This window comes from Serinus canaria, chromosome 7 (genome assembly GCF_022539315.1).
Source record: "Serinus canaria isolate serCan28SL12 chromosome 7, serCan2020, whole genome shotgun sequence".
Classification (NCBI taxonomy): domain Eukaryota; kingdom Metazoa; phylum Chordata; class Aves; order Passeriformes; family Fringillidae; genus Serinus; species Serinus canaria.
In genome coordinates, this window is record NC_066321.1 from 15,998,807 (window position 1) to 16,023,379 (window position 24,573).

The 24,573-nt window shown below is 39.2% G+C and overlaps 2 protein-coding genes across 4 annotated transcripts in view; both read right to left on the reverse strand.

Moving 5' to 3' along the window:
• Positions 1-10,147, reverse strand: part of PLA2R1 (phospholipase A2 receptor 1) — a 37,340-nt gene extending 27,193 nt beyond the window's left edge. The window contains exons 1-6 of the mRNA XM_009088294.4: positions 9,979-10,147; positions 6,606-6,989; positions 4,196-4,363; positions 2,959-3,132; positions 1,704-1,817; positions 942-1,085 (exon numbers count right to left, since the gene is read on the reverse strand). Coding sequence (XP_009086542.2) covers positions 942-1,085; positions 1,704-1,817; positions 2,959-3,132; positions 4,196-4,363; positions 6,606-6,989; positions 9,979-10,093 — 1,099 coding nt within the window. The 5' untranslated portion in view covers positions 10,094-10,147. The remainder of the gene's footprint in view (positions 1-941; positions 1,086-1,703; positions 1,818-2,958; positions 3,133-4,195; positions 4,364-6,605; positions 6,990-9,978) is intronic.
• A 4,707-nt stretch (positions 10,148-14,854) lies between these two features.
• Positions 14,855-24,573, reverse strand: part of ITGB6 (integrin subunit beta 6) — a 47,385-nt gene continuing 37,666 nt past the window's right edge. For all 3 annotated transcript variants that reach the window (XM_018911460.2, XM_009087923.3, XM_018911459.2), the window contains exons 14-16: positions 21,594-21,713; positions 19,854-20,020; positions 14,855-18,544 (exon numbers count right to left, since the gene is read on the reverse strand). In XM_018911460.2, the coding sequence (XP_018767005.2) occupies positions 18,443-18,544; positions 19,854-20,020; positions 21,594-21,713 (389 nt within the window). In that variant the 3' untranslated portion in view covers positions 14,855-18,442. The remainder of the gene's footprint in view (positions 18,545-19,853; positions 20,021-21,593; positions 21,714-24,573) is intronic.

A 24,573-nucleotide genomic window follows, 5' to 3' on the forward strand; every position in this document is an offset into this window, starting at 1 on the left:
TAATCTTAAAATGCTGAAAACAGAGTTTTACATGATGACTTAAGGAGGCCAAAACATCTGCTCTACGGATCATCACCTACCAAGCAAACTGAAATTTCTTCCACTTTATTTGATGATTGAACCATTTGGGCTGCTCGACTAGTGGCAAACACTAATTCAGTTTAAAACACAGTTTATCTCCCTTATTACCTCTGAAGTTGGTTCAAAAATAGATAAAGCTTTTTCAGATGCATTACCTACAGAAAGTTGGAATAGTCTTTCCTTCCTCCCTGAAACAAGCTGCTAAACTTTCTTTAAGTTACTAGGGAGGAGCTGAACGTATGTAATAGCTCATATGTAACCAAAAATTTATGTAAGTAGCTCTTATAAAACCAAAAATTTAGGTTAGAATAAACTAAATTCTGTTTTTAACTTTCTCACAGAACAGAGAGTCATTCTGAGTCATTCTATGCACCATACATCCTATACTCATTGTATAAACACTTGAAGTATATGTACAACATTTTTTTGGCATATCAAAAATACAGCACATCATAAAAACCCCCTGCAAATTTTGGGCTACATTTATACAGCTTTCTTCTCTGTGTGCCACTGGTTAATTCCATTCACACTGAAAACCTATTTTGCAACTCAGAAGTGTGGCTCTTATTGTAATATAAAAGAGAACGAGCATACGGATGGTGTAAGGAATGGAGTAAATGCTATTTGTATTAAAATTGTTTGTTCTAAGACTCTCAACAAAGAGTGCTTTGTTTTCAAAGACAATTTAAACAGAACCAAGTGTGATTACATCAGTTAAAGTAAATTGTATTCAACCTAAACTAGCAAACCCACCCATTTACTGCAGCTGCGACTCTGTTCTGCTGACTTTATAGTCAGGTGGCTTCTCCTGCTCTCCTTGCAGCCCCACAAATAGGATGCAGTAACACTGACACACTTACCCAGTGTTTCATGCTCTGTCTTATTTAAATATTTTTTGCATACAAAAGGCAGTCCAGATTCACATAGAAAACTGTTCCAGCCATACTTCAATCTTGGATTCATCACTGCACAATGATTTTCTTTATAACGGGTATCAGAGACATCTGCAAACACATTTTTGAGAAGCACAAAATTACAAAAAATCAGTTCTTAGTTGTAAAATGGTGTTTTAAGGTTCTCTGCAACTTCTTGAATTAATGTATAAACATCCCTGCATACCCTAACTTCTAGTAATATTATGCTAGTACTATGTACAGTTGAACATGAATTACATGTGTGGCAATGCATCTTTGGCTGCTGCTCTCAGATGAGAGGCTGAAACAAGCTTGAGTTTGGTGCACAGGCTTCAAAATGTAGCAAACCAAGTCACAAAACTCATGTTAATGTGTGAATGGTAATTACAGCTTGTTAACATAAACAAATTGAAACTCCTTTCCTCCATGAAAGTAGCTACAGTTTTAAAATATGCCACTAAGGAACTTCTTTAAAAGTACAAAAGGACTAGACCATTAATGCTTTGAAGAGATACATCTCGATGCTATATCCTTACAAAGGCTTTCAGTTTGTGAATACCAATAAATATTTCTACCAAAAAAAGTGCACTCATTCACTTAATTCAACATTCAAACATAGCTGTAGGAACAGCAATGCTGTATCAAGCTGCAGTTATAGAGAACATATAATTATGCTGCTATAATATATGCAAGAGGAACATCAAGTACTTGCTCTCCAGTTCACAAACATTAGTGGTGCTCCATCTGACCACTGCCAGCCAGCGTCTTCATCCAGGCGATTCAGGCCCATCCACAGCATCATGTCTGTGGAATTTAACTGCCCTGAAACAAAAAATAAACAAAGTAATACTGCATGCTTTCCCCAAGCTTTAAAATATCTACAGGCATAGACCTGCTGTCCTGACTTGTTACAATTGGAATAAAACAAAACTTCAAAGCACTCTCCAGAAAGTTCAGGCTGGTTGGCTTTTTTTTCTGTCCTTAGAAAAAGTACCTTACTTTGTTAATCAACACAGAGATGAAAAGGAATAAACTCAGAAACGTGAAATCCTTCAGAAGCCAGTCATTCTGCAAACCCTTCCTGCATAAGTTGTTGCTGACCTTAGAAGTTAAATCCAGAACAAGCAGACACATAAATGCTAGCCTGTTTACATAAACACTAGCCTGTTTCAGCTTTTCATAAACCAAACAACTTTCAGAAACCTTTACAGCCTTGCAGGCATATCAAAAAGCCAATGAAACATTTTTAAAACTTCCTGCTAGCTTATATCCTTCAATTGAAAATCAGCAATAGTGGGAAGTAATGAACAAGAAATCTGAGGCAACCTTTGCAACAGAGCTCCACCACCCATTCCTCCCCTTGATTTTCTCCGCTCACACTAAAACACCCATGAAATTCTCGCTGCCAGAAGGCTCCACACAATTTGTTTGAGACATTTGCTCCAAGGGGAAAAGCAAATTGCTTACCAGAGAAGGAGTAACATGTATTTATATAGCTGGCATTTTTCCCATACAGGACATTTACTGTAAGCCTGCAGAAATGTTCCTATCATACCCATTTAGGGAAGTCCAGCTCACAAGAAAAACTTAGCAGGAGAAAGGGACTCCAAGGTAGATTGCAGAGAAGGTAAACACATGTATAATTCTCCAAAGTAAACAAACATACTCCCTTACCACAGCTGCAAGACGAATGGGAATCTCTGTGGGGAGGGAGAATAGAGAAAATGACACCCTCAAGTAACACCACCACTTCTGCACTTCAGTTTATTAAGGTGGAGACTTACCTTCATCCTTGCTCTTTCAAATAGCTCTGCTGAGGTGTGTCAGAAGACAAAGCCCCACAAGCAGCAATGGGGGAGACATCACACAGGGTATTAGGCTCCAAAGCTTTTCCCTTTGCACAGGCAAGGAGGAAATCTAACTAGAGGTTTCCTACAAGGTCCCCAGAGCAATGTCTACTCACTGCTTAAGTTACTTATGTAGTCCTGCTCCTCGGGGCTGGTGACACTGAGCAGGTCCCCTCCTTGCAGCTGACAGGCAGCCCTGGCCTCGCGCCAGCTCAGCACGGACGCCAGGTTGAACTGGTAGCAGATGTGTGTCTTGGGGTTCTTCTTCCAAAAGATGTCACAGCCACTCTCTACTCAGAAACAGATTTGTCACCAGCTGCCCAAGACTCCAAACCAATCAGAAACACAACATCTTGAACGATTTAATTAATTAATGACAGCAGCATCCCAAAGGAAGCACCATTGTGATTGCCTTTTCTGTTCCTTTGTTAACACAAATAGGGAAATAGGGCACTAATGAAATAAAATTTCATATAGTTGATAAAGCACTCAGCAGCTGATCTGCAGCTGGTGGTGATTTTCACAACGCTCTTGAAGCCAACACATCTACATTTTCATTTATTCTGTCTAATCATTGTTTCTAAAGCTGAACGTTGAAATGTTCAAACTGTGAACACCTCGCTCGACTTGTGGCAACACTCACTGGATCCCCTTGGACCTTGTACTCAAGAGAATAAACTTTAATTAAAAAGGATAAGCAAGGCTACAAATACTATCTATCTATTTTAACGGCTGCCCAGAAGTACTCACTACAAAGAAACATTTACAACTGTTTTTAAGATGCTTTGGAACAGAGATCTGAAATGTAGCTTGAGCAGGAAAGGCTTTTCCAAACCACTTTTACTGATAGAAGGCACTGTTTTGCTTTCTTACACAAGAAGCTGAAATATTCACAAAGATTATACCCCCAAAAACTTTTCAACAGCAAGTATTTTTAAGGTTAACGCTTTCTAGTATTTAAGGCCCAAGATATATCCAAGCAGTGCACAAGAGAAAAGGAATGTGCCAGATACAAGGCCGTCCAAAGCAGAAGGTGACTTTGCAAGAGCACCCCTTAGGTTATGTGTTGCACATAAGCTGCCTGTGTTTCACTAGGACAGAGGGCTTTGGCTGCAGGGTAAGGTCAGTGGGCTGCACAGAATAAGGTCCTTCTGCTGGTTTTGCTGTTGTGATGAGGACTTTGACTCTCAAAGGTGAACTACAACAGATTTGCTAAAGATCTTCCTTTGTGCTTTTTAAAAAGACATTCCCTTCTAACAGAAGGAAAGTTATTTAAAACCAGACTGTGTCCTAGCATTACTAATAAAGAACAAACTCTTGGAGGGGGGAGAGAGAAGACAAGCAACATCTTACCTGCATTTGGGCAAAACCCCCATTTTTCATCTTGTTCATAGTGAGTTGTTGTGGCACACCACTCAGATTCCTTTCCATCTCTGGTACACTCATGATACCACTTGTTGTTATATTTAAAAGGAAAAACACATGGGAAACCAAAAGAATTTCCAAGCAAGGTGTATGTTTCTGGAAAAAAAACCAAACAGATTAAAAGAATGCAGACCACAAAAAAAAAATTTTGCCCCCATATGTCATAGTATTCCTGTATTTAGCAGCAGGGATAAAAATAAAATGTCTAAAGTGACTTGTAAATTTTAATTTATAATTGATAACAGCATTACAAGTGTGAGCAGCATCATTTCAGTAAATAGAATGTGGAAAAAATAACTTATGAGATTTGCACTAAGGCAATTTCTTGTAACTTAGTCCATTAACAAAAAAAAATCCCAAACAATACCACAACCCCCAAAATCTGATCAATTAACCCAAAGTCTGCATCTACATTTCAGAACAACCACATAAAACAACAATTAGTTAAATCAGTACACACTCAGATGCAAATTCTACTTATTTATAAGTCTATGACAGAAGAGTAATTTAACATTATTCCCCTGCTTTTCCTATTCTTTATAAAGTGGATTTCTAATGTGTTTTTCACTCTCTTTGTCATTCTTTGGATAGGAAATGTACAAGACAAAGGAATAATTAATAGACTTTTAAAAATAAGTTTTTATCCTGTGGAGAATAATAACATAGCTAAAGAATTGATGCTCCATATATGTGTTGCCACAATCAATGCCTTACAAAATATTTAAATATTTTCCTATTGTACTTTGAGGACCAAAATATTGAGAGAATCCAGCGCAACTGAAAGCTGTAAAAGCTTTACCTTAGTGAGTGTCTCCTAAACCTCAGAGCTTCTAAAAAAGATCAAAGAACCACAATCACTCCTTAATGAAATTGTTTATCAAAGATTCCACACTGATAGCTTTAAGACCAAAGTCCTTCAACTACAGAATCAATGCACACTGCCAAGTTCCTAGAGGTTTCTAGAGTTAATGGCTGGCTGTGCACATATAAAAGAGCAGTTTACACATTGTAAATCCCCTTCTGAAGTGAATGAACAGAACATACAAGGAACAGGACAAAAAATAAATCCGGATTGCTTTTCTGTCTGCCTGCTACCATGCTGCCAGCTGCAGAGGGATTATCTCAGTCCTGGCAAGAAACCAAATGCAACTGCTAAAGACCCCTTACCACAGTTACATATATATTTTTTGTTGTTGTTTTGAAGGTAGCTTTCCCTCACACCCCTTGCTTGGTGCACTAACAGGCTGGCTTGCCTTTGCATGTGCATGAGAAGGTATTTGCATTGTGGTAGAAGGTGGAAAACAGAACCTGAAAGAGATTTTGCCAACATAATTCAATACTTTGGTCCTAAAACTAGGCTAGAAGTACCTGCCAAAGGATGATCCTCTCCTCACCTCTCTCAGATGCTGCAGTAATAGGGCTAAACCAGGTCTACTTCCATCTCACTGTGTGTACGTGGCAAATATGCATGACTTTTTATGGATATTTTTATTTAAACCTATATATTTTCTGTCTGGTCATAAGTATGAATTCCATTAGGCTTTAAAAAAGAGGTTGGGGACTGTAGTACTTTCCCAGTAATCACAAGTCTCAAAAAAGGAGTTTAGTGAGGGCAGAGGCTGAGCTACATCTACGTCTAAACCACTAAGACCAGATGTGGAACCCAAACACCCAGTCCCAGTGGGGAAAATCAACAACTTCAGTCTGAGACACTGTGCAAACACCAGGCCCCTCCCTCTTTCAGAAATGTTGAGGAAGGGGTAAAGGTACAGGCTGTCTGCTGCTGTTTGAAGTCAGTGGGCTTATCTTAGTCCTTAAACCTAGAAAACTGCTCAGCTCTGCAGACCTGGACCTTGATGTAGATGTCTATGCCTTCACTAGCTGAACAGTAGGATTTATCAAACTTCTGATCTCTGTTTCAAAGTTTGGCACGTTCAGAGTCCAGGTGCAGAACGTGGCAGACATTGGTCCATGCACACTGCAATTACAGACTGATTTTCAGTGACAGGAACTCCAAATCCTTTTTTATCTCTCTTTAGGTTTATCTGATAATGGAAGCTGCAGGACAGGCAGCAGCAAATCCTTAGTAACCCTTCTAACTTTACAGGTGATTTGAAATGAGCATTTCCTGATTTGCAAGGATACTGGTGGGTTTGGGGGCCAATTTAACAAAAGAATATCAATTGTGTGGTATGCTCATCTCAACCACTGCACATAAAAAAACCCAGAAATTTGAGGCCCAAACCGCAATAGAGACTGGAAGGGATCATAAGCACCTGATCTTCCTCCAAAAGAACTTTTCCCATCAAACACTTCTATGACAAAGATTTATTCTCACCTTGAAATGGGTGTTCACAAAGGTCTTCATCATAGGACATATACTGTTTCCATTGACAAGTAGATTTTTTTTTGGCCACAATATATTTACTGTTTTCAACTGCTAATTTGAACCCTGATACACCAACCAAAGCTTTTCCATCACAGTTCCACCACAATGAGTATTGAGTTGAATCACATTCAAGCATAGCTAGTGGCTGCTCTGGTTTGCTGATGTTCAGCCCCAGACAGGTGCTGCTGCCTATGTTGAAGAGACGACGGTTGGATGCCCATTTCCACAACATCTTTTCTGAGAGCTGGCTGCAGTCTTCCAGAACAAGGCCAGCTCTGTCCACTTTAATGCACAAGCTGGAGTTTTCACTCTGGATAATAAATATTCCTTTATCTGCAAGGGGAAGAAAACACAACAAGCTTCAGTCTGGAGAATACTGCAATTGATTAAATATTATTAAAAGACAAATGTTTTAATTCCAGCTACTTAGGAAGAAAACTGAAAATATCCATCAGAATAACTGACACTCAAAAAAACGAAGGAGTACGGGTCTAATTTTACTGCCAGCTGATTTTTCAAAACACGTGGGCTACTTGCAAGCTCACAAAAATAAAACCAGATAAAACTTCTTAAGTTGGATAGCCAAAAATAACCTGAAAGAAAAACAAGAGGTGCCCAAAAACATCAGTCATATTTAAAGAAAAAAGCCACTGGTCACCAAGACAGAGTAAAGGTCACAGTAATGGAGGAAAGTTTTAAGTAATACATGTCATGCTGTATACTGCAAAATAATTTCCAATGTAGATGGGAGAATGCAATTACAGTAAAAGCTAAATATTTTAAGACTGACATTGCCATATTCATTCTTTATTCTGCAACTACAGAGAAAGAAAGAAAATAAGTTGCATTGTCAACAGGACACAGGAATAGCAGGATTTATCTATACCATTAGAACTGATGACCAAGGGTTAAAGTATGCCTTTCCTATTTGACACATATTGTTCAGCCATCTGTGACTACCTTCCACGAGAGCAGATGTTGTGGGGCTAGCGTGACATCCCAAATTTTTTGTAATCAAATAGAAATTCAATGAAATATGTGACATCATGTTGTAAGTATGTGAAAAAAGTCAACTGTTTAATGTCTTGGGAGCAAAAGTTTAACTGATCATATAGACTGAAAAAAAAGAGGGCAGCTGAGGAACTGGAAATCAGCAAAATGTAAGCCTGTAACAGCTCAACTACTTGATTCACTCAGAAATCCAATGGTAAATAACCCAAGAAGTTCTGTTCACTTTAAATGTGAGATATTTTATGCCTCAGGAGATTGTGTTGAGAACTTGAGCAGCACCTCCATTTTGTCTTCAAATTTTAAAGCAATAATTTCTGCCATGCATACTTTCAAGTTTCTGTAATTCACTACACCTAGCATACTGAGGCACTAAATATGAAAAGAAAAAATCCCTCTCAAACTTACATAGCCCACAAAGGAAATATGAGATGCAGAGGACCACTCAGATGCTATGTCTGAGTTTAGAGCATAGAGCTTAGGTGTGGCCCTAAAAAAGGAAGGTGTTTCAAGCAGCACCGTGACAGTGCTGTCTAACAAGCACACAGGAGATAAGCTCAACAATATAATGTGCATACAACAAACAGAACAGAGAGGATATAGATTATGGAGAGGGTTTTGGTTACAGATTCTGCATAGAACACATTATGACTTACAGAGAGGTGGCACTGCTAACAGTGGCTGTTTCCCCCATGGCTATAGAGACTGGCAGTCTGATGGAGCAGGAGCAAGCCCGTCTGACTGGCAGCAGGTGAAAACCAGTGAAGTTTTGCAGTTTGTACTGGTTTCACCCTTCTTATCAAACCAAATCCTCCATGGGCAACACAGGTGTCTCTATTTACATGGCCAGAAAGAGTTTCTGCCTCTCATACTATGGGTATGTCTTTTCCACAGCAGTCTTATCTTTGCTGAGCAGAAAATACACTGTTAATTTGCTAAGTAACTAAAAACTGGGAAGTTAGCACTAGTAAACTCTGATTAATGAGGTTAATTCTCCAGGATACTCAGATCCACACATAGATTGTGGAGGTTTATCTATAACCACAGCACACACCGTCTCTCATACAGCACCTTCCTGGGGTGGGGGGAGCAAGACCACAACCCAAAGGTGAAGGATTCTCAACCTTTGAAAGCCTTTATCTGTAAGGCCCTTAAGAGTTGCAATGACTGCTGAAAAAAGATAAGGTTCTTTCCCAGTGTACACAAATAACCCATCTGGATGATTTCTGTGAGTAACATCCCTTTTTCATTCTGGGGCAACTTGTGCCAAGAACAGCCAGACCATAATTCTTGAGCCCCCTTCCAAATGTGGTTTCCATTCCCCACATACAAAATGCAATTGGCAAGAGAGCTGTGCTTGCTTGCCTCAAGACTGCCAGGAAAGAGCTAGTTTACTACAGAAGTAAGACATGAGAGATGGCAGGCTCAGTGACAGCTCCATGAGCTCCAGCTCAGCTCTGTCTTTAAGCGGGGCAATGAGACATCTGGAGCAACATCAAGCCTGGGAATGTCTCCAGGCTCACCTCTTCCGAGCTTGCAAGGCTACACCATCCGTTTTACAGCTGCTCACACAGATGGGTTTTGTTACAAAGCTCCTGGTGTCAGGGAAAGGTCTATGCCCAAAGTCCCGCAGCTGAAGAGCTGCAACGGAGCTCTGTGCTCCAGACGACTCCAAGAGGAAAGGAGATAATCTACGCTTTAGAAACTGAATGGGTGAAGGGAAGTCTTCGGAACAAATCCACTTCTCTACATCCATGCCCCTCCACACAAGGACAAGGTGACAAGAAACATATTCCCAGAAGTGAAGCCTGGAGCTGTGTTCAGCCCCAGATGAAGAGCTAATTGCTGACCAGCACCTCCAAGTTCCTGTTTACTTGGGCTCAACACAGCTAATCGGGAATAAACGGCTGCAACAAACCTAGGCGAACAAGATAGCTTCATTTCCTTCCTCCTTACCTCCCATTTCCTTCCCTCCAAAAAAGCAGAGAGAATTGCTTATGTTACAATAAAGAAAGTAACTGGGATTTATTGGAAATGAGGATAAAACTATCGCCATTCTCTCCGTGTGCACGGAGGCCCGCAATGGGCAGCGGAATAAGAAGCAGTGAGGACGCGAAGCGGAGCCAGCGGGGCAGCCCCCGGCCCCTCGTCCCGGAGCGCTGGGAGCCGCCGGGGCTCGGCGGGGCGCGGGGAGCCCGGCGGTCCCGCTCGGCGGCGGGGCTCGGAACACCCGAGGCGAAGGGCTGTGCCCGGGGCCCCCGCCCGCCGCTCCGCTCCGCTCCCCACCCCCGGGCCACCTCGAGGCGTCACTCACTCCGCAGGGAAGGCACCGCGTCCCGGCCGAGGGCGGCGGCGCCGCGGCCGTACAGCAGCAGGAGGAGGAGGAGGAGGAGGCAGCTGGCCAGGAGCCGCAGCCGCACCGCCGGCATCGCCCCGGCGCTACGCCCGCCCGCTGCCGCCCGCTCCGCTCAGCCCCGGGAGCGGAGGCGCCGGCCCTGCCCCGGGGAGGGCAGAGCGGCGATCCCACCCCGGCGGCGAAGGAGGGGCGGCCCCGGGGGGCGGCCCGCGGGCTCCCCCCGTGGCGCTAAGGGAGGGGTGCGGGGAAGGTCGTGCCGGGAAATGCCGCTCGTGCAGCTCGGGCCGTCTGCCTACGTCAAAACTGTGGATTCACATGGACAGAATACTCTGTAATGACCTTATTTTCCATCTGAAAGCACCTTCTTTCTTTTGCCTGTACCCCAAGTACTTTTATCTTAAAAAGAACCAGAAAACACCTAGAGACATTGGCGGTGGGAGGCCACCGTCAGCACACTCCGTGCTCCCAGGTTCGCTGTTCTGTACCTGAACTGTCCCGGACCGCACTCGGAGACTTGTGTTTTTCTCTAGGTTAGCTTTGACCTCGAAGTCATTTTATGTTTTGGCATGGGGAAAAAGAATTGCCATCTTCCATTTTGTTCATCTCTGTCTTCACTCGAATATTTGTAAGAGCTGCCCTCCTTGGGCTCAGTTTCAGTCTTGCAGAAAGTCAAAAGCAGAACCTCTTGGTTAAAAATAGAATAACCTTATGGGACTCCACAGGACCGTTTGTTTTTAATCTGCAAAAATCATGTTTCTGGTGTGTTCTTTATGCATAGCAGACAAGTCAGTATATAAACATGTACAGAAGTGTAAAAAAAATAAATGCAGTGCTGGAATTGAGACTGTTCCCCCATGTCTACTTCAATCATGATAGAAGGATGGAAAAGAGAAGCCTCTGGGCTTGGGGAAACTTCTTTCTGTTGGTTGGTAGAAGAAGTACTAGAGAAGCAAGAGAAAATAAACACTTAGAAAGAAGTAGGTAAGTGGAGGAGTTTCTTCCCATTTAACAAATGATAAAAGTGTCTGACAGAAAACAGCAGGAAATGCTGCAGAAGCTGGTCTCAAGTGTTCTGACTTTGCAAGGCAGAAGGGCTGTAATTCTCAGGGGGCTGTAACTCTCAGGGTGAACCTCTTTTCAGGAAAACTGCAGCCTTCTGAAATTTTCAGATTCTGGGAGAGAAGCTTGTTAATGAGCCCTTTATGAAAATCTGGCCATTCAGAGCTGTCTACATCTCTTCAGAACTGTTTGGCCACTGCTTTGAGTACTGAGCTCCAGAAAAGGGCTCGCTTGCTGGGTCACACTGAGAAATTCAGCTCTGTTTGTGATAAACAGTTAAAAATAATAGTGCCAGAGAGCAAAACTGAGGCTGCTGGGGGAAGGAGTCTCACTTCAACTGAATTTTGCTGCTGATTTCAGCAAGATCAAAGTAATCACATTCTAATTACATATTCCTAATAATTATCAAAGTATTTTTGTAAATATTTTGCTAAATGCAAATTAGCAAATTAATTAATTATAAATGGTTTTCCTTGCTATTTTTATTTGCTATTGACTTCTTTCTCTTTGACTAAACAGTTTTTTACTGTCATCAATCTATTTTGTTCTTACCAAACTGTTAAATTCTTTCTAGTGCAGCTATAGTTATATTGACCTGGCTATTAATGGCTAACGTATACTTATTAATTTAAAATTATAAGAATTCTTGGTTGGTATAATGGCTTGTAGAACCAACAAGATTGGCAACATTTTCTGAAGTAAACTTGATGGCAGTTAATAATACCTTGATCATTAAATGGTATAATTTTCCAACTTTTGGGGATGGGGGGGTTTGGTTTGAAGATTTATCTGTCTTCTTTAAGGCATTTGCTGTATTGATTTGGCTTCTTTATTTTATTTTCTGTCAGGAACCCACTTTCTGTAAATATTTTTTCTTCATTTCTTTGTTAATGGCCTAGTCTCTTCCTTTTTTGTGCATACACATGTACGTAAGTATATATATATATATATATATATATACACACACACATACACACACACATATGCACTTGTTTGAGCTGATCTGCCTTTGCTATTTAGGTACTCTAGACAAATGTTAATTCCTTCCCCTATCTTTTCTTAGACTTTACCTTCTGTGTGAGATCTACACAGATATGAATCCAGTGTATGTTCACGACCTCCGCACACAAATAAAAGCCATCATTAAAGTCACACTAATTCAATTTGCTTACAAACCCATTGCTTTTGTAAGGTACACACACAGACCCAGTGTGTCAGGAGTTCGCTGCCTCCTTACACAGTAATTTCTGCTCATAATCTTGAGTCTGAAGATAGGTCTCATTTTTTCCCCAATCAGCCAGAGTGGGAATAACAAACCAGAGAACACCTAGGAAGAAAAAGAAAGCCCAAAATTCCTTGCATTAGCAGTGCCCAGTGAGTAATAATTCCATCTTTTTTGGAGGCATGGTCCAACATCTTATTTGGATCTGAAAAATGACAGTTCCTAGGCATCCTGAATCCACTCCCCAGCAGACTTGGGCTGAGGCTGGTGCTAAGTAGAGAGGTGTGGAATGAGCCATGTTCTGGCAGTCCTGTGCTCTCCTTGGCATGCCTTTTGTAGCTGCAGTATGCTTGGAGCTCTGGGCTTTGTGGCTTTCTTAACCCTAACCCTAGATATAACCCTGACCCTAGGCATAGCCCTAACCCTAGGCTGAGAAGTAGATTCACCTTCCCTTTCCCTTATAAATTTTTCTTTTTACCTCAGAAACAAAACTGCTCTCATTTATCATCTCTTCCAGTCATGTTACAACTAGGTATAGTCACTACAGACACTGCTCCCACCTTCCCTACCTCCTCTGACACATCCCAGCCATGACCAGTGACACCCTTTTTCCTTTCTGCTGCCCCACCTCTGTGTTTCTGTCACACCACTCCAGTCTCCCATGCTCCCAGGTAATTGCTGCCGCCACCAGGCTCTGCAGTTTCTGTCCCTGTCAGCTCACCTTGGTTAACACAACCTTACAGAACAGCCTGTACTGGCCAGTTTCAGGTTAAGTCAAATCCCCAGTTGTAAATTGCCAGTTTTATGTTCATTAGTCAGAATGGGGGGATTTTCTTCCCTAAATGTAACTTCTTAGTTTTATTTGTTAGCCAGTTAGCTTTAGGCTTGAAACTTATTTTTTAAAGTGAAAAACTCCTCTAAAGGGTGGCAAGAGCATTACTATGAGTTTACGTGTCTAAATTCTGCTAAATAGCAGCTGCTCTTTCACAGGCATGAAATGGAGAGAGTTACTGCCCATGTGGCTCTTACTGTGCCACATGAGCCATCCTCAGGTGAGCCCTTACCTTTCCAAGCCCTCCATCCCTCTTCCCCCATTAAGTGCTCACTTGCCACAAGTCTAGAATAGCTTGTTATAGTATATGATTCAGTAATAGATAGAAATTTTACTTTTACTCTGAATCTAGTGTGTCAGACTGGCTGTTGATTGGCAGTTATATCAAATTCAATAGCAGGCAGATATTCATGTAGTTCATTTGATATGGAATTAAGGGAAAAAAATCCAACATTTAAATACTTGCAATAAAACATAAATGGCTAGTGGGGTCAGAGCTGCCTCTGGCCTATCCCTCTGTTTCTCAAGGCCTTTCCTCTCCTTATCCTTTCCATTTGAGGTCCTTGGCAAAACCATACCTGCTGTATGAAAACCATTCATCCTTCAGTGTAACACAGCCTTTTTTTTGCCATTCTTGTTAGCACAGTTTCTGTGAAATCAATAGAAGAACGAAGCAGTTTTTTGCAAAGATTTGCCACCAAAAGAATGCCTAATGTGTTCCCAAAATAAAGCTATTAGTATTACACTCTAGATTTACCAGAAGACTCTGAACAACTCAGGAAGAACAAACACCACTAACAAAGTACTATCAGTCTAGCTGGAAAAAAAACTTGACTGGGTGTAACACTTGGAACAAATATATATGCTTGCAGAAATTCTAGGACATAATGTTTGCTCAGTGCTGACATGATTTCACAGGTTGAGAGAGGGTGTGCCTTTGCACCTTGTACACTCCTTCCCACAAGAGCTGATAATGTTTTCTCAGCCGTGCTTGCATGCTCCAAAATTAGACTCCAAAATCCCACAGCTAATATAAAATACTTACTGTGTTCATTAGAGAATATATGCATGGGGAAACTCAAAGAAATTTGCTTTGACTCTTTCATTAACCCATTTCTTCTCAACTGAAATAATCCTTTTGTTATATACCTTACTCTATATTCAATAAAAATTAGTAGACAGATTTTTTTTTTTTATCTTCAATATTTTGCTTTCTGGTAAATCAGATAGAGATCCCATCTCATATCTGAAGATTTATGAACCAGCATTTAAGAAAGGACTAAAGAGAAAATATCCATTTTACTTTGTATCTCCAAAAAGATATTTCTGCTCTTATCCTGACAGAATGGGTGGATCTTTAGCTTTAAGTAACTTTTGCTATTTAGGAATCTGTAGGAAAGAATCATAGAATGGTTTGGGCTGGTAGAGAACTTAAAGATCATCTAGTTCTAAAGAAAGAAAGAATGACATATGTCATCAATCAGTGTTCCAGAAATAGGCTGCTTGCAACATTCATCCATTAAGTCATTTCCTTGAAAAGTAAAAGGATCCCAAATGAAAAAAAAAAAAGACATTAAATTGCATGTGCTGTCTTTTAAAGTGGGGAGAAAAAGCATGAAAAATTCGCTAAGATTTGTGAAAACATGTGAAAACAGTGATAACAACACAGGCTAAAATGGAAAATGAAGAATGAACAAAAAAACCCCCTTATTATGAAATGATTCAATTTTACAATTTTTATTCAACATCAAATAACTTCTTTTTACATAAACAAGTTGAATAATTTACTGGTTTCTTTCCAATAGATGAAGATAAAATTTGTCTCTTTTTAGATTATGTGTGATAAGTTTTGGGGGGCAATAACTCTGTTATACACACTGCAAAATGAACTTGAACTTCTACATAAAGGCAGATGAGGCATGGAGACTATTGCACTTGACACCCAAGCCTTGTATCCCAGACTCACTAGCCACTAGTTACATTACAAAACAAACTTGAATGCAATCTGGACATTTACAATGCAAATTTACAATGCAAATTTACATGGACCTTTTAATAATCAAATGAAAAATTATCCATTTAACATACATTACTGAAATTACTATTCTATAGGGTGTATGAGAGATACAAATACCATAAAATTGCTGATGATTTTTCTTTTATTCAATTTAACTCATTAGCGAATAGAAGTATTACTATTAAAAAATATTTTGGCCAATCTCAAGGTCCAGCCTCAGGTCAAAACAGTGTTTGTGAAAACAGCAGAAAGAATTTTCCATCACACTTACCACACATAAACTCACTTATAGCTTGGTGGAGGAAAAAAAATTAAAAAGAGAAAAATATGAACTTTGATAAAAATCCTACAAGATGAAAATAATATAGTTAACAAAAAAGGATGAATACCACTCTTGTTTCTAGGGTGAATGCCAAGTGAGATCTTCAAAGTTCTTGAAATCTGAGAGTTTAGTCAAAATTTATGATCTAAATTAATGCTGTTAAAGGATGGCTCATATGTATGAGTCAAGTTGATATCCCTCAATAATAGAAACCTTCCTCACCAAGTCCTTCCATTTTCTCTCTTCTGAAGAATTCTTAATTGTTTGAATGATTTCCATCCTGACAAGTTGGAAGCTGCACAGAAAATTTGTAGTACAGTCAGTCACAGCAGGGAAACTGCAGATAATCCTGCCTGGCTCCTGTACATCTTTGATAGTTTGGAGAGAGATTGTGAGGAGGAGCAATTGGACTGTAAACATAAGAAATTGGATCTCTACTGATCATCAGAAGACACAAGTGATGGGAAGAGGGTGAGAAGGTTTGTGAAATGAGATCTTCTGTAGGAACAGGGAATGTAGAGCACCAAGCATTTGATATGAAATGCAAACACCACTTTGTTATTAACTTTTGAAGGCTGAGATATGTTGGAATATTGAAATGGGCAGCCTAGAGGAGAAAGGCTTTCAGCCCTAATAGTAAGCAGCAAAATCAGATCCCAGAAACAGAACTTAAAAGGCATTTAATAAGCAGTATAGATTTCTATTACTTGAAAAGTAATAAAAATATTTTAATTTCTTTCAGAAAAAGTTTATAATTTGATTACTTCTATGTGAGAAATAAAAGAGTAACAGATAACCTACATGGGTGAAATCCAGATTTCCCTAGACCTTTAGGCAAGCCTCACCCAAGTGGAATCTGAGCAGATTCAGGGGCCAGCTTTGCATGCCATGAGTTTATCCATGTGCCAGGGAAACAGGATTTGGTCCCACGTGTAACATGAACTGACATCTGTGGAAGTCCAGTGGTGGAAGGGCCACAGGCATGAGCCTTTATCTGTGCAGTTTCCACTGTGAGATGTGCAGGAATACCAGAACACAGATGTGAATCTGTTCCAGTTTAATCACAGGCATCATTTCCATCACACTGCTATAATTTTGGTGGTTCTAAAATCACCTTATTTTCAAAGGCATCTGATACTATTTCTTTTTGCACAGATATATGTATATCGGTTCTAATTCATGCATAGACAGAATTAATCAGTTTATTTAAACAAAACAATCTTTGTAAACCAAAACTAATAGTTTCACTGAAACTAGATCCACATCTGTAGCCATTGACTCTAGTAGGCTTTGGATCAGGCCCTAAAACAGGCATGGGTCAGAGCTAGCTAATATACCAGTCTCAATTCCAGAAATTGTGGAGGATATGGAGACTGAAGTTGCACAGACTTGGTAAATATTTATTACAAAATGGACATCAACTTTTTCAGATCAAATATATTCAGATCAATACTTTTTCAGATGAAACTCCCTAATTACCTTAGGGAATATATGTGATCATTTGTAACAGTGCCAAAATACCTTTGATTTCTAAGTCTTCATTTCTAAGTACCTTCATATGTACATTTCAACCATCTGTTTCAGAGTAGCAAAAAGTGCAGCTGAAAAGTGATGTTAAAAAATAAAGTTCATTATTGTTACCTTAAAGTAGTCCAATGCTGTAATTTTTCTATGCCATCACGTTAGTTACTTTTATACTTTCTTTATCCAGTTCTATGCGTGCTAACAGATTACAATTAAAAACTGCAATTCATTTGTTATTAGCTAAAATGGAGATTTAATATTCCTCATTAACGTAACAGAAATGAATATTAAGTGAAATCCATAGATCTTTTTGTTGTTTAGTTTGAGGGGAAAAAAGCCAAACCAAACCTAAAACCAAACAACCCAGCTCAAAAGAACTGAATATGTTATTATGCACAAGAATAAGCAGTTTGTCTTCTGGGCATTGAAAGAACTTCACACCTATGGACACATCAACAAAAAAGTACTGTGTTTGTGTGTGGTAATAAACCTTTTGTATGAAGATTTCTGCATGAAAAGGGCTCCTGAGCCACTTTGTGTCATGGCCCATCATGTGAGGTGTATTGTGAGCACTCAAATCATTTACAGGATATAAATGGTGAAATGGAGTTGAGCTAATCCTCTGGTTTAAAAGTGTGTCAGTTGGGTTCTCTAATTTACAAATATTTATCTTTTTCTCTGTATCCTTTTTATTAGAATTTAAAAGAGGAAAAAAAAAAAAAGCAGTCTGTGTCTGGAGCAGAAAACAACTGCAGGTGAATAAGGCTTCATTGGCTTGATTTAACTTTCCCTGAGATAATCCCAGGGCCTAGGTCCTTGAAGAACATCAAAGAGCAATAAGGAAAAGAAAGAGAAACAGGACAAGAAAGAAGAATTAGAGAAGAAATGTTTCTGTATAACTTACATTTACAGAAGACAGGCAATATCACTACTTTTTTTTCTGGTGAGAAACTACTCAGTCACACAGGTGATATGAGAAAACTCAGTCCTCAGTAATTTGAACATCATTAATGAAAAAACCAAAATCTTTCCTAAATTTAAACCAGCCCACCAAATAGACGGGTTCAAATACATTCCTAAACACTAATTTATGGGATTGTGTGTAAGAACAAAGTAGTATAAAGTTCACTGTACTTGTCAAATTTAACAAAAAATAAGCTTACATGATAATTTAAAATCCTCAGTATTAAAGACAAAATTAAATTATTTTTGACGCCATTTTTTTAAGATGGGGGCTGTAACATTAAAGGGTCACTTAAAAAATATTTCTACTAACCCTTACTACTAATATGTTATCTTTATTTGTCCCAACACAAGATACATATTCTCTAACAGAACGGTTATACCACTGCAACTTGTAAACAAATATCACATAATCAGCTGAGAAGAAACAAGTTTAGATTTAGATTTCCTGCCAGTAAAACTGAGTTTGTAGTGTTGGAGGCGCTAATAGAAGTCTGCAGCCATGGGTCTTTTATGCACATCTTGGTTCTTGTAAGTCACATTTTTAAAAGTAGTTGTTGAGCCTCTGTACAGTGGATTTGTTTCCTAAAAAACACAAAAGCAAAACAAACAAACAAACAAAAACCCCAAACAAAAACAGATTAAATGGGAGTCACACAATGTTTGTATAGGAGCAATGTATCTTTGAGGACTTTAGAATAGCATTTGGTAGCTCACTTGTGTTCCAAGCCACTGAAATCCAGACTGATCTGAATTCAGGCAGCACAAACCAGCCTGGGCTCAGGAACATGCTTCCCTTCACATCAGCCTCCCAGATTAAAGTAATGCACATCATCAAACAATACCTCATCAAATGTGTCCCATAAAATTTGTGTATCAAAGCTGGCAGTAAGACCTTTATAAAACCACAGAGAGTGTCTCAGCAGTTAGGTGTGACTTGTCATGATGCTCTTGTCTCATACAGTACCTACTGTATGCTGGGAGAAGGACAAGTCTCACCTGAGCTTTTCATCCTGGCCTCTCATCAATCACTTCCTATCTTTCCCTCTTGTGACAGAATAGAAAATTGAAATGCTTCTATCAACTGTATCCTTCCCTTCCTTCTTACCATACCTAGCTCTCCTGAAGGATCAAGAAAACATTCTCAGGTTGCCTTGCATGTAAGTTAGTGGTTTTTCCCAGCTCAAAAGCTGAAAGGCTGACAGTGCCCATTCTTGGGAAAAGTTGCAATCACAGGACTTTGTAGGAGAGTGGAGCTGTGTGAGCACATTTTCTGCTTACTCAGCATGTTTTTTTTGAAAAGATTCTCAGAAGCCCTAAAGCTTTTGCAAAAGAGCAAAAATGTCAAGGGCGGAAAAGAAAGAAGAAAAGGGAACATGTGGTGCAAGCTTACATTAGGTGCCCAGAGCTATAGATAGAAAACGAGGCCTGGATTTCTCTGTCCTTTCCCCTGCATTTGGGACAGTTCCATTCACTTCTGCTCGGTGGGAGTGGGCTTGGATCATGACAGAGGCCAGGAACAACCTCCCTTTCCTAAACAGCTCTAAACAGGCAGAGGGCTACACCTTGGATAATCAGACAGGCAGACAACAGCATTGGATTAATGGAAGACTGGCTACTAATTAAAAACTATTAACAAACTATTAACAAAAAACCAGTTATCTTCCACATTCTTACATGTCGAAGAAATTAAACCAGGAGATGAAACACCAGGTAATTTTCATCCATGAAATAATCATTATTTTACTTTATAGAATAGTAAATGTGGCAAAAACCTAGCAGTAAAAATCTATCCATTTAAAAGAGCAAAATCAAGACCCAGAATTTTAAAGGCAGCTGTGCATCATGTAACCAAACTAAAGAACCTTGTATAAAATCAATGTATTTCACATACCGTTTGCCATTTAACTTTTGATTTTTCTGCTTCAAACTTGGCCACCTCTTTTCGGTCTTGAAGTGACACCAGTAATTTCCATATGCAAAGTAAAACAATGCCAATGAGAAGGATAGCAAGGGTGACACCCACCACTATCATTGGGATATTTGGATGCTGTGCACAATCTGGGGAAACAAAACCAGTTATGACTGTAGATAACCAATCAATAAATTTTAGGCAATTAAATACAGTTAAGAGATGTGCTGAGATTCTCATTTGCCATAAGCTGGGCACACCTTTTTCTTCGAGTTCATGTTATTTTTCTTCTGCTAGCTTCCTAAAGGGTTTATGAAACCATCTGAAAAATATTGCAATAAAATGTTTTTTAAATAATTTGTTAACTTATTCCACTGCTCTTTTACCATGACAATTAGCATCTGCTGGATACAGACACAGGTTCTGAAGAAAAAGGTCAGAAAATTGATTTCAGGTCTGTTTCAATATAATTATAAAAAATAGGGCTGAGTTGACAAAATTATGAATTTTACAATGTTATGGTTGGAACTCCATTTCAATTAACTGATATTCAGTGGGTTGCAGAAGAAAAGATTCTAGTAGATCTATGTCAGGGTAAAGTCACCAAAGATATTGATAAAATAGAGGAAACTGCATTTCTCTCATTAAAACAATGAGGAAAAAATTCCTTCCGATTTATTGAAAATGTTGGACGGTACAACTGGAAGTAATTTTGCATTTCCAGTTCTGCAATAAATTTTACAATAAAATATTTCAGAGGGTCAGAATTAAAACTGAAATTTTTGCTTCACCGAAACCCAAAGAAGTTTGATTATTTTGTTATTAGAAAGTACTGTCTATGAAAGTTAGTGAACACTACTGTTTTACAAACTTTTCTTCTGAACCATGGTTCCAGAACATTAAAAAATTCATTTCAGTCTGGCTTGTCTTACATGATTGCATTTTACATTCTGTTTTTGCTTGATGGCCTCAGTTAACTAATTCTGAGGGGCTCTGTTTTGTGCCCTGGGCTGGTGTTCTGGCTACTGGTGCCATATTGACTTCAGTTCCATGAATGAAATTCTATTTCTAGAGAATTTCTTGAGGTCTCATCCCGGTTCACATTTTAAGGTCCAGGAGCAGAAGAGCAGATGACAGTGAAACTGGTTATTGTAGCATTGTGGGAGGGCCATTGCACAGAGGTCAATGAGCTCTCAGAGGTCAGTGAAAAGATATTTCTTCTTCTTCTTTTCCTTCTTCTCCTTTTTTTTTTTTTTTTGGCAAAGCTACTTAAAATACATAATAAAGTGTTTAATAAAGATAAAATCTTCCCTTTAAATCCTTGAATCTTAGGGATTTAGGGATGTAGTTTAAGAGGTGTGCTTCTTTAGTACTACCTTTGTTACAGGCACCTTTGTATATATAATTTCAAAGTGATTTATAGTTTTATCACATAATGCAAATGATGTTTGGTATCATCCTCTTAGAACTGCACAAGCTGTTGAAAAAATTAACTTATTTTTAGAGCCCAAGGATCATTCTGCCTATTTTTTATGAAAGGCCAAGTATTTATGTCACCACTGCATTAAATAAGTACTTGGAGAGATCTTTGGCTGGGCAGAGAAAGGCTACAAACACAAGGAGGAGATGTGCTGCTTTAAAGAGCTCTGCTTCTAGATTGCTAACCTTGTCTGTGGTTTTAAATCAGATTTCCCCTACAAAAAACCAATATTCACTGCTTACCTTTCCGTTCCATGTTGTGAATGACTGTCCTTCCCTGTTCATCCACAGCCAGTAGAAATGTGGTTACACATTCATTTTCCCCCTGCAAAGAGCAGGAAATGGATTTATCCTCTGAATAATCTGCAGAAGGAAGGAAAAAAGTAATTCATCAGATCAAATACAATTTAACCTTTAATAACCAGAGAGACTGCCGGCATCATGTTTGTCACAGCCTTGTCTGCAGATGGTAAAGAGTGAAAGACAAAAGCAGAAATACTGTAAGAATTTCTACTAAATTTAATGGCTTTTCTTCCAATCCCAGTTTTGTTTAGTTTCTGATTTTTCACTTATATTTCCAAAGAAGTGATCCAGATGTTGTCAATCTGCATTGACAATCTATTGCACCTTGTTACTCTAGTGTACTGTAAATTTCAATGAATTGGAAGTGCTCCCAAAAGTCTTAACTGGCAGCTGTCTAGGAAATGTAATAGCCCCAAACGATGGGCAAAGTAACCAGTGGAATCAGTGGAACCTTTGGTTTACAGTTACTCCTGGACCTGTAGATCATGATATCATGTAGATATCATCTCAGGAGTAGATATACATACATCAAGCAGCTGTGGGTGCTGTTAAAAGGGCTGCCATTCATTTCCTACACAACAGGCCCCTCAAAGGTCACTGTGTGTCCAGTAGTGTTACAAGAGTAACAGTAAATAAAGATTAATAACAGGATGATAAAGATTAATAACAGAAAACTGCCAATGTGAGATTTTTGTAACAGGATTCCGGATGAAGCAGATAAAGCGACCTGAGATGACAGTCTGACCCCATTTATTCATCCCTCCACTTACTGTTGATTGCAGAAAAATTTAATCCATTTCTTCCTTCCAGGTTATTCCTAACTGGGGAGCTGAGAAAAATTCATTCAAAGGGAGCAGAGAGACCGAAGGAAGCTGACTTTGAGGGACAATATAAAGCAAATAAGCAATCAGAAAGTGAGAGTACAAGTCCAGAACCATATATGTCATAATTTGGAGTATAACTATGATATAATATTTTACAGAGGAAAAAATACTTTATACCTGTGTGCAATAATACCTCTGGGGATGAATGTTTATGTTTTCATATAGTCCATGATTTGAGATAACACTGGAAATCTAGGTATGCTTTTCAATATATTTTAGTTAAACTTCATAGGATTTATTTTTTAGAAGAAAGAAAAACAAGTAGTTTTTCTTTCTAAAACAAGTAGTAGGCTTCTCAAATATTTCTTTAAAATGATTGTCACTGACCATTGTTTTCTACCCATTAAAAACTCTTAATGAAATTTCATAAGCAATTGTGCTAAAAATCCTAAAGTCCTCAAGCTTTAATATGAAGAGTAATTGAATAGAAATCAGACAAGAATAGAGCATTTTAAAGAAATCTACACTACATTTTAAAAAATGCTTGCTCTATTTTTTCTTCCCCATATTGGTTATTATTACAAGATTTGATCTTATAGAAAGTACTATTAAACACCATAGAAAAAATGGAACTATTGACTACCCCCCACTCCTTTTCTCTGCTTGTTACAAAAAGAGAGCTGGTTGGATTTTGATTTGAGCCTTGTATTTAACCTGTGCTGGCCCTTGGTGGCAGCACCTTATATTATCTGCCAAGGGGACAGGCAGCCTAAACCTGCTGATTTAACAAGATCTGATTTTGTTAGAAGGGCCATGAACTGCAGACTTATGGCTCTTGTTGGCATGTCACAGTTCCAGTAACACTGACAAAAGTTTTGCAATGTTTGTAGTTTCCCAACTCTTTTAAGCAAGCAGACTCAAAATACTAAGTTGCTTACCAAGAGGGAAAAAAAAGGATATGGATAGTTGTTAGCTATCCTGAAAATGGAGAAAAACTTGCAAGCATATACTGAATATCATCTAGAAGGCAGTAACTGCACATAGATTAGTTATTTTTACATGGTAATTTTTTGTTTAATGTCATAATTTGAAAGCAAGGGGAGCAGCATACTGATTATGTGCAATGATGTAGAAATGAAAGCAAAAGTGCCAGTTCAAGCTATTCAGAATCCAGCTTATGGTTAGCATTTTTATTTCTCTGATATTATTTTTAGAATGAGGGATCACTAAAGGGAGACTATTGCATATGTTATTTGCAGTTCATCAGCATAAAAATTTGCCTGCGTAGGTAAATTCCTGTAATTTACATCTGTGTAATCTTCTGCATTCTGCAGTGAATTGTCACACTCCTCTGCAGCCTAATTCTGGTAATATAAATTGTATTTGAAATAACTGGAGTCACACTGGAGGAGAAATCAGGTAACAGTGGCAAGCAGGAGACTCAAAGCATGAAATACTGTTTCATAGCAGATACATTTATACAAGATTCAACACCAAAAATGATGACCATAAATTTAAATGTCATTATGCCCTTTCGTGTTTGCCTTTTGCTCAACAAAATGCCTTTTTTGAGCAGAGTTCACCTCACTCTGACTCATAACAGAGCAGTGCTGACACAGAGGTTTATTCAGCCTCCAGTACCCACTTTGCTGCTGCACTGGGAATTTGTGAGGTGTCAACACTATGGGGTAGGAAAAACTCAGGTTCTCCAAGGAAAGTATAACTGTCCCTGCTGGGCTTGTGGCAGGAGCAGCCTGGTGCCCTGTGGCTGGGGTGCTGGCAGGAGACGCCTTTTACGAATTTTGGTTCCTCTTGCCTAGCGAGTAGAGCAACAAAAGCTCCTCCCACACCTATGTGGCAAACGGGTGATTAGCCTAATTTAAATGTTCAAGTATTAAAAGAGAATGAAAATAGAAGTTTGAAAGTGGTGCCTGCTGTGGAGATAAGCCCAGGAGATGTGGAGCCATCAGCCCCTGCCGAGCTGCTGGACACCCCATGGCCTGGCAGATCCCTGGGCTGACCTCACCTGCTGGTGGGGAGCAGGAGAACAAACCCCTGGCAAACCCAGAACCAAAGCAGAGAGGTGAAAGGCACAA